Source organism: Antechinus flavipes, chromosome 6 (genome assembly GCF_016432865.1).
Source record: "Antechinus flavipes isolate AdamAnt ecotype Samford, QLD, Australia chromosome 6, AdamAnt_v2, whole genome shotgun sequence".
NCBI classification, from domain to species: domain Eukaryota; kingdom Metazoa; phylum Chordata; class Mammalia; order Dasyuromorphia; family Dasyuridae; genus Antechinus; species Antechinus flavipes.
Genome location: NC_067403.1, coordinates 211,345,140 through 211,358,597, shown reverse-complemented (window position 1 = coordinate 211,358,597; position 13,458 = coordinate 211,345,140). Strand labels below are relative to the sequence as shown.

General features: G+C 43.4%; 1 protein-coding gene and 1 non-coding gene across 2 annotated transcripts; both read left to right on the top strand.

Annotated features, from left to right (window-relative positions):
* The first annotated feature begins 208 nt into the window (after positions 1–208).
* Positions 209–12,804, top strand: EIF4G2 (eukaryotic translation initiation factor 4 gamma 2). The gene is made up of 25 exons (XM_051966756.1): positions 209–238; positions 525–998; positions 1,090–1,405; positions 1,447–1,583; positions 2,822–2,952; positions 3,331–3,396; positions 4,015–4,155; positions 4,702–4,804; positions 5,428–5,559; positions 5,672–5,738; positions 5,856–6,007; positions 6,295–6,405; positions 6,595–6,678; positions 6,762–6,860; positions 7,127–7,268; positions 7,358–7,518; positions 7,864–7,977; positions 8,501–8,626; positions 8,883–8,987; positions 9,084–9,299; positions 9,404–9,662; positions 10,188–10,392; positions 10,523–10,734; positions 10,868–10,989; positions 11,971–12,804. Exons 1-25 carry the CDS (start codon positions 209–211, stop codon positions 12,034–12,036), a joined length of 3,771 nt encoding a protein of 1,256 aa, XP_051822716.1. The 3' UTR covers positions 12,037–12,804.
* On the top strand, positions 8,028–8,175 carry LOC127542181 (small nucleolar RNA SNORD97). The gene has a single exon (XR_007948573.1). It is a non-coding gene; the product is annotated as a small nucleolar RNA SNORD97 (small nucleolar RNA).
* Positions 12,805–13,458: the final 654 nt, after the last annotated feature.

Sequence of the window (13,458 nt, the reverse complement as noted above, 5' to 3'; positions counted from 1 at the left end):
AAAAGTGGGAAAAATAAACCATTTACAAGAGAAATGTTTTGTATTTTAATCAAAAATTTCCTCTTCACTGAAAAAAGTGGGATCCCTTAGAAATCACGATTTCAGGAACTGCTTTGGTTTCATCGGTCAAGGGTAAGGTTCAAATGGGATCAGAGGGTGGCCAAGAGTGCCCCCTCTCCATGCCCAAGTCTGGACAAAAGAACTAAGGATGTGGATCCTGGCCCTAGAGCCTCTAAAGGTGGGGGCACTCCCCCACACCTGGGCTACTAGGAACAGCTTCTGGCGTCCAGGTTAAAGCTCCGTTGTGGCAGCCTTTCCGAAGGTGGGATGCAGCGAGGGCTTGGGCCGCTCTCAACACCTGGAGTTGTGGCCTGCCCGGGCCTCCGACAAACACTGGCCCTTCATTCCTTCCATTTCTGGACAGGTCACCGCGGACGCTGGGGAGGGGGAAAAAGGGGGTTCTTTCTTCTTTGGGGAAGGGAAGGGACTTCTGCTTGCTTCTAACCACATCGTCCCATGGGCAGTCGGTCCTTTGTAAAGGCCGGGGGCGCAGGCGACGGGGTGCTCGCGAGGCCACCGGCCTCTCCATCACAGGAGGAATGGGGGGGGGGGAGGGTGTTGGTTGGAGCCGCCGGACCAGCACGGCCTCCGATAGGGTGGGGGTGGGGACAGCATCCCCGCCCCGGGAGTCCGCCGCGCGGCCGCGACCCTCGGACAATAGGCTCCCCGGGTCTCTTCCCCGCCGGGGTTCCCGAGCACGCGGCGTGCACGGCCCCCGGGCTGCACAAGCCCCGGCGCCCCGCCCGCAGTCGGCGCTCCCGAAGCCTGGGACTCTTGGAGATCAGCTGCATCTCCAGACCCGAAACCAGGAGCAAGGGGAGCGGGGGACCCTTTCTCGGGGCCAGCCGGGGAGGGCTGGTGGGAAACAGGCGGAGGAAGAAGCCTTTGCCGTCGTGATCGCCGTAGTCCCCCCCTCCCGACCCACGGAAAAGCGAGCGGTTGTGTAATGCGGGTGGGCCGCGGGAACAATGAGGCAGTGGAGGAGAAGGGGAAGGCCGCCTCCTTCGGCTTCTCCCGATTTACGCACAGCTCCCAGCCCCCTCCCCGCCGCCTCCGCCCGCACCCAGCTCGCCGGCTCCCTTACGCCACTTACTTGACCTAAAAGGTTTAGTGAATAAGGCTTGGCGCACTGCGGCTGTGCTGCGCCTCAACCCAGCTTGGTGCCTTGGCCCCGCCCCGGGGCCCGCCGCGGATTGGCGGTGCGGAGCAGATCGGTCGCTGATTGGGCAGCGGGCGGGCCGTTCGGGGCGGCTCCGGCGGGTTCGGCTGCCCCGGAGTGATAAGTTCGGCTGCAGACTAGCCGCCGCGCCAGCAGCGAGTTGGAGCTCTATGGAGGTGGCGGCGGGTACCGGGTGGTGGCTGCAGCAGCGACTCCCCTGAGCTGAGACCTTCACCCAGTCCCCGGCTCCTTCCCCCTTCCCTCCCCCTTTTTTGTTTTCCGTTCCCCTCCCCCTTCCCCCCGTCCCCGACGACCGGATCCTGAGGAGGCAGCTGCGGCGGCGGCTGCTGAGGCCTCGGTGAAGGTGAGGAGATGAGCGGAGCCGCGGCGGCCGCCGTGGAGCGGCGCGCTCTAAGATGGCCGCCGTCCTCCGGCTCCTTCTCGAGCGGCACAAAATGGCGGCGGCAGGCGGAGGCGGCCATGGCGGCGGCCGGGCCGGGCCGGTCTCCCGCGGCGGGCTCCCTGCGCCGCCGAGCGCCCTCGGGAAGGCCCTAAGGATAGAGGCCCGGGACTGTGGGGTTGCGTCAGGCCGCCGGGCGGCCGCTGGCCGGAGGCGCCGGCAAGGGCGGGGAGGAGGAAGGAGCAGGGGAGCGAGGCCGGCGGCCGGGCCACCCCGGGCGGCAGTGACTGCAGCGGCGGCCGAGGCCTCGCGTCGCTGTTTCGCATTGCGGCGGCCGCTGCGGCCCGGGGCGGGGCCGGCTTGCGGGCGAGCGGGCGGCGGCGCCGGCTGCGCGGCCAAGCCTGGCTCCGGAGCCGGTTACCGGCTCGGCCGTTCGAAAGGCGCGTGCGCGCGGGCAGAGGCCGAGCTCGAGGCGGCGGAGCAGCACAGGAGCCCTTGGTGCCGGCCCCGGCGGGGAGGAGGTGCGGGCTTCGGAGCGCCCCGAGCCCGCCGCCGGGGGAATTGGGGAGGGGGTGGGGAGGGGCGAGACCTTCCTGTCCGGAGAACAAAGAGCGGCTGGGCCGTGGGCGCTGCCTCGGGCCTGGGCCGGACGGAGGGAACCAAACAAAAGCCGGGCCCCTGGGACTCCCTAGTCTTTTGTTCGCCGGGGCCGGGCTTGAGGCCGCTCGGTCACCCCCCCTCCCCCCTCCCGTGATTAATTAGACTCGCGGGGGGAGGGGGGGGCCAGCAGCGAGCCACCGTCCCGGTCTGGTCTCCCGAGGAGAGGGCTCCCGCCCGAGTGGGGCGGCCGCGATCCCCGTGGGTGGTGGTGGTTACTCTGGTTTAAGGACGCGGCTCAGCTGGTCGAGCTCCAGCCTCTTTGAGAAGCCAAGGTACCTCGGCGGCCGCCACGATCCCCCCCAGCGGGAGGGGGCGGGCTGGGGCGGGGGAGAAACAATGTGGACTCTGCTCCTCCCCCCGCGGTCGGGATACCCTTTGTGGGAGTCGGAGATCTGCATTGCAGCAGAGCCGGGGCCGCCACCGCCCGGGCCGGGCCGAACCCGAGCGGGCCCGGGGACCGTTGTAGGGGGAGGGGGATCTGCGGGCGGCCCGCGGGGGGGCTCTGCTCCTGACCTCTCGTCTCCTTGTGTATTTCTCCTTAGGTTTTCACTTCTCCCCCCTCCCCCCACCCCTCCCCACCCCCATCCATTAATATTATTCTTTTGAAGACTCTTCGTTGTCAAGCCGCCAAAGTGGAGAGTGCGATTGCAGAAGGGGGTGCTTCTCGTTTCAGGTGAGGAAGGAGGGAGAGGTAAAACTGGGGCCAAATATCCAGTCTTAGTGCCAGAATCCTCCTCACCCGAAAGTGGCTTCTAAAGGTTTTTGTGGAGCTCCTTTGACTACTCCTGTACAGCATGGCTCCTTCTTTTCTTTGCCCTTCCTTTTAACGAGTTGCTGTATAATTGGGTGGAGAAATTAATGCTGAACAAGATTTTTTAAAAGCAGGCGGTGGCAATCTTTTACCCTAAACAGATGCAGGGTAATCCAAGAACTTGAATGTACCTTCTAAATAGAAATTTCCAAAATTATATAGCATTACTACTGTCCCTTAAACCCTTTGCTATATTAAAAAGTTACATTGGCTAAAATAAGGCTTTGTTTTTGAAAATAGTGCTTCTTCGGGCGGAGGAGGAAGTAGGGGTGCACCTCAGCACTATCCCAAGACTGCCGGCAACAGGTATTTTGATTTACATCTCTTGAAGCAGTGAGAGTACTAACATTCCATCTTGAAAGATTTTTGTGTTTTCTAGTACAGTACAGAGATCATTCTCCCCATCCTTCTCCATAATTGTTACACATTAGGTATTAGGAACTACAAAGCAAATAATGCTTTATGAATTCTGTAGTGCAAAATTTTGCTTAAAGGCTTAGGTCCTTCACTAATTAGTTTCACTTGCCTTTTGTGTTTCTTGGGGGGTTGGGGGTAATTAGTCCTTAGAACTGTAGTGTTTTTCTCTATTCATTTGTACCTTCCTTAGTCATAAAGTCTGAATACTGATGGTCTGGTGCCCTCATTTGTGAAAAGAAGTCTTAGATCCAAAGAGATTAGCAATTCTAAGAAGCAATTTAGAAACTATCCTAGAATGTGCTTACAAATTTCTTGGTATTTTTTTTTAACCTTCTATTTATATACATACACTCCTGTGTATATTGGGAGAAGGGTACTGAATAGAGTTGTTTTGTTTTGTTTTCCCCTCAAGGGATTGTTGAGCTAGTGAATGTAGAATGTTTAGATATCTCTGAACTAATCAGAATCTTGGCCTTTACTTTTTTTCTCTTCCACTTTTTTAAACAGCGAGTTCCTGGGGAAAACCCCAGGGCAAAACGCTCAGAAATGGATCCCTGCACGAAGCACTAGACGAGATGACAACTCCGCAGCAAACAACTCCGCAAACGAAAAAGAACGACATGACGCAATCTTCAGGAAAGTAAGAGGGTAAGGAAAAGACTTTTTCTGACTTTTAACAAAAAATGGCTTACAGATTATTTTATATAAATGGTATTACTTGGAGTGACAATTAGTATTTGCAACAAAAAAAGAAAAAGGAATGTTATGGATATGTTTACTTTTAAAGTTCAGTGCATTATACTGAGGAGCAAGTATATAAATACTTGGTAACTTGGAATGTGGTGAAATATACTACTTGAATGATTGAACTCAGTAAAATTTAAAAATATGTACTCTTTAAGGTTGGCCTTTTCTGAATTCCTAGTGGAGTTGTCTTTTGTTCATAAGTCTACTCGCTCCCAATCTCTAGGGATTTTCAGGCAGCAAGGACCCCCTTGTGTTTCTGTATATGCACAGAACTTAATTATAAAATCTTGTATAACCTAACAATCTTGACAATTTTGAGTTGAGCTTTAAGAAAACTTAGATGAGAATATAATTAATTTCTTAAAGGCTCATAAATTTATAGAAAATATTCTGATATTTGTACTAGTGCCAAGGAGAAACACTTAAATTTTTGGTTTTTTTCCCCAGCATATTAAATAAGCTTACTCCTGAAAAGTTTGACAAGCTATGCCTTGAGCTCCTCAATGTGGGTGTAGAGTCTAAACTCATCTTAAAAGGAGTCATACTGCTGGTAAGTTAAACTGAGAAGAGTATAAGAACTTTTCTCTTCCTCTTTAATTATCTTAATAGCTTAAATTTGGTGAACTTTTTTTTTTTTTTTTATTTTAAACACATGTCTCCAAATTTGTAATGCTAAAACTACTCTTGAAGATATATATACTTTGAGATTTGGTGATTTGCAAAATGCTCTAAACTCTCAAATGACTTAAATTCTTGGAGAAGAGGGCAGGGCATATTAATGCTAGTGAATACAGAGTAAACACAGAAAAGATAAAGCAAAGAAAGCGTTGTTCTGGAATATTTGAAGGAGAAAGTACTAGGATGGAGATGTAGGAAGAAAGACTTGGTTGGAAAGGTAACACTTGAATCAACATTATTCCCTTGCTCTCAACTATGTGTGTGAAGAGACAAATCTAGCAGCCAAAGCAGCTGGTTTCTTTTCCAGTCAAATAGAAAGTAATTACTTTCAAAAACAGTTGTAGGTGTAATACCAGATACAGTGTAGTGATCAGATTTACTTAGTGTGTACTATTTTATTTTATTTTTTAAACCTCCATTTCCTTGAGTTATATAATCGATAATTAAGCCAGATACCAAATAATGTTTATTAAAGTAGTAAACTTTTGTTGGTAGATTGTGGACAAAGCCCTTGAAGAGCCAAAGTATAGCTCACTGTATGCTCAACTATGTCTGCGACTGGCAGAAGATGCACCAAACTTTGATGGCCCAGCAGCTGAGGGTCAACCAGGACAGAAGCAAAGCACAGTAAGGGTTTGTTCATTTTTCTTTCTTTTTTGCTTGCCAAAAAGTTTGCATATTTATATTTGCTATTCATTTGCTTTTAGAATATTTCATTAGTATTTCTTCTTTCCAATAGACATTCAGACGCCTCCTAATTTCCAAACTACAAGATGAATTTGAAAACCGAACCAGAAATGTTGATAGTAAGATTTTGTCTTGGTTTTCTCTTCCTTGATCTCTATCCCATACACTAGTCAATCCCTCAGTACTCTTTTTGTTAATGAACTTGAACACTGAAACTTGGTTTTGGTATTTTCTAGTCTATGACAAACGTGACAACCCCCTCCTTCCTGAGGAGGAGGAACAGAGAGCCATTGCTAAGATCAAGATGTTGGGGAACATCAAATTCATTGGAGAACTTGGCAAGCTTGATCTTATTCATGAATCTATCCTTCATAAGTGCATCAAAACAGTAAGTGTTCTGGTATTTATTTTTCCTTTAAAAGCCTAAATTAATGATGTAGTAACAAAAAATAGGAGAGAGCCATTTTCATACCATCTACCTTGATGTGAGATAGCAGTAGTTATTAGCTAAGCAATAAAGCTTAATGGTTACAAAAAGCCATCTGCCCAGTGTGGCCATTTTTGGAAGCTGGAAATACCTTAGCTAATAACTTTTCATGGGTATATCTGAAACTTGTATTATGTTATGGTGATTGCTACAAAGAATTTAATGAATTCTTTTTTGGCATATTACAGCTTTTGGAAAAGAAGAAGAGAGTACAACTCAAAGATATGGGAGAGGATTTGGAGTGCCTCTGTCAGATAATGAGGACAGTGGGGCCTAGGTTAGATCATGAAAGAGCCAAGGTATTGTCATTTAGTCTTTATCAATCTTCTTTTATCCCCTTTATCAAACATATAGTTGGTTATGATAACATAGGCCATTCCAATGTATGTTTAAACAATGACTTTGGTTATAATTTTTAGTGTGAATTAGTAACTAGAACACTTATTTAAATCATATCCCAATTACTATATTTTTTGTCTTTTGTTCAGTCCTTAATGGATCAGTATTTTGCCCGAATGTGTTCCTTAATGCTAAGTAAGGAATTGCCAGCAAGGATTCGTTTCCTGCTGCAGGTAAGACTTGTTCATAAGTAACTCCATTGCTCTGATTGTCATTCTCACCAAATAAAACAACTTTTTTTTTCTTTAAATTAAAGGATACTGTGGAGTTGCGAGAACACAATTGGGTTCCTCGCAAAGCTTTTCTTGACAATGGACCAAAGACGATCAATCAAATCCGTCAAGATGCAGTAAAAGTAAGGGATTTTTTTAAAAGTAATGTTTGAGATATAGTTGGAATTTTGCTAATTAACATCTTGATTTCATGATTTATATTTGCCTTTAGTGCACTGAATCCCATTTTGCATTTTCTTGTACTAGGGACAAGTAGATCAGGGGAATAATTTTAAGATAGTAACTCAACGTAAATAAATTTATGGTTACGTTACTGACTTTTCTAAATGTACTTTGAGGTTCTATGTAGCTACAAATAATAATAGATTCTTTTTTTAATGTTTTGAAGGATCTAGGAGTTTTTATTCCTGCTCCTATGGCTCAAGGGATGAGAAGTGACTTTTTCCTGGAGGGACCGTTTATGCCACCCAGGATGAAACTCGATAGGGACCCACTTGGAGGACTTGCTGATATGTTTGGACAAATGCCAGGTAACTGAAATGTATGAAAATTAAGTTTCACTGTGGGAAAGTTTTTAGAAATATAGAATCCTTGTTAGTTAATAATTTTTCTTTTTAAGGTAGCGGAATTGGTACTGGTCCAGGAGTTATCCAGGATAGATTTTCACCCACCATGGGACGTCATCGATCAAATCAACTCTTTAATGGCCATGGGGGTCATATCATGCCTCCTACACAATCCCAGTTTGGAGAGATGGGAGGCAAGTTTATGAAAAGCCAGGTAAGAAAGCATTTTAAAGTGTTTCACATTGTATCTGCTCTTAAGAACAGACTTCTAAAAACTTAAATTTCTAATAAAAATTGGGGAAATGCCCAAACTTTGTAAAACCATATATAATCTTCTCTCCACTCAGATTGTGCCAGTTTAGTGGGGCTGGAAACAGCTGGCTTCATTCTTAGTCCCAGTTAGGTTAGATGGTACATTTTTTTTATTCTCCTTTGTCATTCACATTCTTTGGGCATATCCAGCTAGGCTTTTTTCATGACTTGACTGTTCTCTGATTCTTTTATTAGCATAATTTGTGGACTCCTTTATCTAGACTTTATTTCTTTCCTTCTGAAATAGGGGCTAAGCCAGCTCTACCATAACCAGAGTCAGGGACTCTTATCCCAGCTTCAAGGACAGTCGAAGGATATGCCACCTCGGTTTTCTAAGAAAGGACAGCTTAATGCAGATGAGGTACTTTGCCTGTGTTGCTCATAACCATAGTTTGTGGATTCAAAATAATATTGCCCAATGATTATAGCAAGACGCGTTATTATGAGGACTTAATGCTGGAATTCTTCACTTCTTTTTTTTTCCTATACTTTTCTTTTCTCTTTTTCTTTCTTTGGATGTCCAGCGTCCTGTGAACAAGATTATGAGATATGAGGGCAACTCAAACCTTTTTCTATTATTTTTCCTCAAATGCTAGAGGAAGGAAAATATTAGACATGGTATATATTCCCTGTAAGTAAGCCATCTTTTAATTTAGGCCTAGTTAAGTTGGTGGGATATGTATTCAGTTGTGACCCTAGGAAAATATAGTGAAGTTTTATTATAAATGTCAATCCCACCTTTTAAATACTGGTGTTAAAAGGTCTTTACCTAGATATTGCTGTGCCTGACTTTTGGGAGAGGTGGAACTTGTAAAGATTTCTTGTCTAGGTGATTCTTAGAAGTTTTATGATGTTATAAGAATGATTAATATTTTCATTTACAGATTAGTCTGAGGCCTGCTCAATCTTTCCTAATGAATAAAAATCAAGTGCCAAAGCTTCAGCCCCAGATAACTATGATTCCTCCCAGTGCACAGCCACCACGCACTCAAACACCACCTCTGGGACAGGTAAAAGAGTTCTTTGATGATATTAGAACACTGGGTGTGTTTTCCTCCTTCCCCCTCCTCCCCTTTCTCTGCTCCTCTTCTTCCATATTTCCTATTGTGTTATTTCACTTCTCTCTATGGAGAATAAATGCAATTTCTTTTAGTGGTAAAGTCAGGAGGACTGACTTTTCAACAGAATCATAGGACTAAATAAAAGCTCATTGTATTGTATACATGTTGTAGATTGTTTTTAAATGTTTTCCATTGCTATTTTTAGACTCCTCAGCTTGGCCTCAAAACTAATCCACCACTTATTCAAGAAAAGCCTGCCAAGATCAGTAAAAAGCCTCCACCATCAAAAGAAGAACTACTCAAGTTGACTGTAAGTTATCTTCAAAATAGTTCTGGAATTCTTATTTTATGGCTCACATCTAGGAAAGGCATTCAAATGTTTATTGGTTGTGTTTCTCCCTTGCAGGAAGCTGTGGTGACAGAGTATCTGAATAGTGGGAATGCAAATGATGCTGTCAATGGAGTACGGGAAATGAGAGCCCCCAAACACTTTCTCCCAGAGATGTTAAGCAAAGTAATCATCCAATCACTAGACAGGACTGATGAAGACAAAGAAAAAGCAAGTGCTTTGATCAGTTTACTCAAACAGGAAGGAATAGCCACTAGTGACAACTTTATGCAGGTATGGGAGCATTGCCTCTTCTGTTGAAATAACCTGTCACTAATCTTGAGAGCTGTTGAACTGAAATTCATGGATTTTTTGCGTTTTTTCCCCCCCTTCCCCAGGCTTTCCTGAATGTATTGGATCAGTGCCCAAAACTTGAGGTAGACATCCCTTTGGTGAAATCCTATTTAGCGCAGTTTGCAGCCCGGGCCATCATTTCAGAGTTGGTGAGCATTTCAGAGCTAGCTCAACCACTGGAAAGCGGCACCCACTTCCCTCTCTTCTTACTTTGCCTTCAACAATTAGCTAAATTGCAAGATCGTGAATGGTTAACAGAACTCTTCCAACAAAGCAAAGTCAATATGCAGAAAATGCTTCCAGGTAAGAAGGTGCTGGGTTTATTTGTATTAACAGACAATTCTATTTATGAGGAACTCAAAAAGGCAGTTGTGGCTCAATAGATATGAGAGCTGGCCTCAAGCTGGGAAGATGTATGTTAGAGATCTGCCTTTCATACATAGCAAACTGTTGAGGCAGAGGATTTATTTACCCTCTTAATGCTCTAGCAAGTTTTCTAAGAATTACAGAGAAGGAATCGGGACAATACTGGTAGCTGAAGCTTCCTCAGATGGGCATTGCCCTTAACAGTAAAATCACATGTCTCATCACATACAGTTAATACAAGCTTTTTGAGTATTTATTTGTAAATAGAAGTGACCCAGGTACATTGTCCGTTATTATTTCTCAATCCTACTTTCTAGGAAGGTAGTAGGACTTCATTTTTTTTGTCTAAAATCAGTTAATAAAAATAATCAAGAATTCAATATTCAATACTGTAAAGTCAACCTTCTTGATTTTCAAAATTAGTTCTTTTTCTTTAGTGGGATTTAATCTTTTTACTTGCAGAAATCGATCAGAATAAGGATCGAATGTTGGAGATTTTGGAGGGAAAAGGACTTAGTTTCTTGTTCCCACTTCTCAAATTGGAGAAGGAACTGTTGAAGCAAATAAAGTTGGATCCATCCCCTCAAACCATATATAAATGGATTAAAGACAACATTTCTCCCAAACTTCATGTAGACAAGGGATTCGTGAACATTTTAATGACTAGGTAAGATGTTCTAAACTTTAAACTTAAATTGAGAAAACAGTGGAGACATTGATCATAGAAATGTTTTTAATGTCTTTAAAAACTGACTAAAAACCCATAGTTGAAGTCCAACTTGTTTTCTTTTGTCCAGCTTCTTGCAGTATATCTCTAGTGAAGTAAGCCCACCCAATGAGGAAACAGATTCTTCCTCTGCTCCTTCCAAAGAGCAGTTGGAGCAGGAAAAACAGCTGCTTCTCTCTTTCAAGCCAGTAATGCAGAAGTTCCTTCATGATCACGTCGACCTACAAGTTAGTGCCCTGTATGCTCTTCAGGTGCACTGCTACAATAACAACTTTCCAAAAGGTAAGTCAGTGTTTCATTTAATAGAGGCTTGTGAGCCTTTAGGTTCTAAGAAAGTTAGGGTTTTTAATACCATAAATATTGGTTGCTTAGTTCTTGAACAGTACTTGATGGTAGGTTTTGATTTTCTTTGTAGGCATGTTACTGCGCTTCTTTGTTCATTTCTATGATATGGAAATAATTGAAGAGGAAGCTTTCCTGGCATGGAAAGAGGATATAACCCAAGAGTTTCCAGGGAAGGGCAAGGCTTTATTCCAGGTAAATTCTCTCACGTTAGTTGATAATGTTGATGGGCTTTTCGAAATTTGTCATACTATTTATCTACAGCTATTGAACATCACTGCTGCTAGAGAAATCAAAGTTTTTAAAGATAATTAGGGGTTAGATGTAATACAACAGCGTAAACCCATTGAGAATAAGACCTTGGCACCATTAAAATTAAAAGTGGCTCTCACAGGTAGCACCAGAAGAAAGTAAGTGTTTGAAAATTTGCCAACCACAGTTTGAAAAGGATTATTTGGCAGATTTGTCCACCTAGCTATCACTAATAGGCAATTAGAAATAAATAAGCTTTCAAGTGAAGCCACCTACTGGTTGGGAAAGGTATAGGAATTCTCACTAAAGATTATGATTTAATGCATGGAATGTGCCTGTTCATTGATGTACCAGTAAGTTATATAATGGGAAACAATTATTAGGATTTGGAACTAAAACTGGCACCTTAATTAAAATTTTCACATATAAATGAACAAATTTAAGCTGAAATGTAAGCAAATATAAAGTCCCATGACAAATTAAACTTTAGGGATTCGGTCTGTTATACCACCGATAGATTAATGCCTTAGTCTAATATAGTCATGAACAGGTCCAAAGAAAATGTCTTTGTTCCTCAGACTAATTAAAGGAATATCACAGTTACTCCTTAGCAGCTGAGCAACAGGTCTTTTTAATATGTTTACATTTGGGGTGACTTAAATTTATAAAATGGCTTTTGGTTTGGGAAAACCTGGTTTCCAATCCCAGGTGTTCCTTGCCTAAGATAATTCATCTGAGCCTAGTTGTAGCACTGTGGCATAGGTCACCCAAGGTTCCCTTTCTAAGGTGGAATCTGGTACTCATGGATATGGCTCTGGGGGAAAATTTTACGAAGCTAAGACAGGATTTTTGGATTGCTAAAGATCTCCAGAAAAGCAGGATTCTATGGTGTAGAATATTAAAAGCTGTTCATGTAATTTACAGGTCAACCAATGGCTCACCTGGCTGGAAACTGCTGAAGAAGAAGAATCAGAGGAAGAAGCTGACTAAAGACCAGCCAAAGCCTTAAAATTGTGCAAACATACTGTTGCTAGGATGTAACTGCGTTTGACCTAACCACTGCGAAAATTCATTCCGCTGTCATGTTTTCACAATATCTAAAGCAGAAGCGTGTCAATAGGATGTTCTTCTGCCTAAGGTTTTTTGTAGTGTAACGTCTTAATCATAGTCTACCATCAAATATCTTAGAGTATCCTTAATGTTTAGATAGTGTATTAGCAGCATGCAATAATTACATCCTGAGTTCTCAAGCAGAGGCAGTCTGTTGCAAGGACCTTCTTGGCTGCCAGTTATCATAGGCTGTTTTAAGTTAGAAAACTGAATAGCAACACTGAATACTGTAGAGATGCACTTTGCTCAGTGTAATACTTGAGTCGTTGCAATATTTGATTATCCATTTGGTTGTTACAGAGGATTCTTAACTGTAATCGATGGTTGTTGCCGTAATAGTATATTGCCTGTATTTCTACCTCTAGTAATGGGCTTTATGTGCTAGATTTTAATATCCTTGAGCCTGGGCAAGTGCATAAGTCTTTTTTAAAAGAAACATGGTTTACTTGCACAAAACTGATCAGTTTTGAGAGATCGTTAATGCCCTTGAAGAGAAGTGGTTTTTGTGGGTGTGAAACAAAAAATGGTGAGAATTTGAATTGGTCCCTCTTATTATAGTATTGAAATTAAGTCTACTTAATTTATCAAGTCATGTTCATGCCCTGATTTTATATACTTGTATCTATCAATAAACATTGTGATACTTGAGGGGATGTGTATGTGTATACTTTGAATTAATGCCTCAATCTGAGGAGGATCTTCGGCCATTTTAGAGAATGAATTTTGAGCTCCTGAATTTTCATATCCTGGGTCCTACTAAGTGTTCTTTACACTTGACTCTCCTGCCTCAATAGTTTTGTTGAATCATAGGTATATGGGAAAAATCCCTTGGAAAAAAACCCTAGGAAGTCTTGTCATTTTAGAAGATTACTCTGCACTTAAGGTGGTGGATTAAGAACCTCAAATCTCTAATTTTGGGTTTCTCCAGCATAACATACATTGTTTGGCACTTTAAAGACTGAATTACTTTTCTCTTAAAAGAGCAATTCATCAGGCAGGGAATGGAGTAATGGAATGTATCACAGGAACAGGGTTTTGATCAGTTCTGTGATGTTTGACTTGTTTCCCAGATGTTTTCAGGGGCAGATAAGTAGATACTGGGCTTGTGAACTAATTCAGTTCTTGAAGGAGATTGAGACTGTCACCAGTCACAGGTACCATCTTCAAATCAATTACATATAGGTCTTGGCCAAGTGATCACCCGTTTAATTCTGGCAGCTTTGGATTAGGAGTTGGATTTGCTTTTGTGCAGCTTTGTTTGGTCTAAGATATAATGGAGAAGTGAAAAGATTTAGGATGAAG

Coding starts and splice junctions, on each gene's coding strand:
- EIF4G2 (XM_051966756.1), top strand. CDS start 209: ATGTGGATCCTGGCCCTAGAGCCTCTAAAG. Junction 6,861..7,126: donor TCCGTCAAGATGCAGTAAAA/GTAAGGGATTTT, acceptor AATGTTTTGAAG/GATCTAGGAGTTTTTATTCC. Junction 9,663..10,187: donor TATGCAGAAAATGCTTCCAG/GTAAGAAGGTGC, acceptor TTTTACTTGCAG/AAATCGATCAGAATAAGGAT.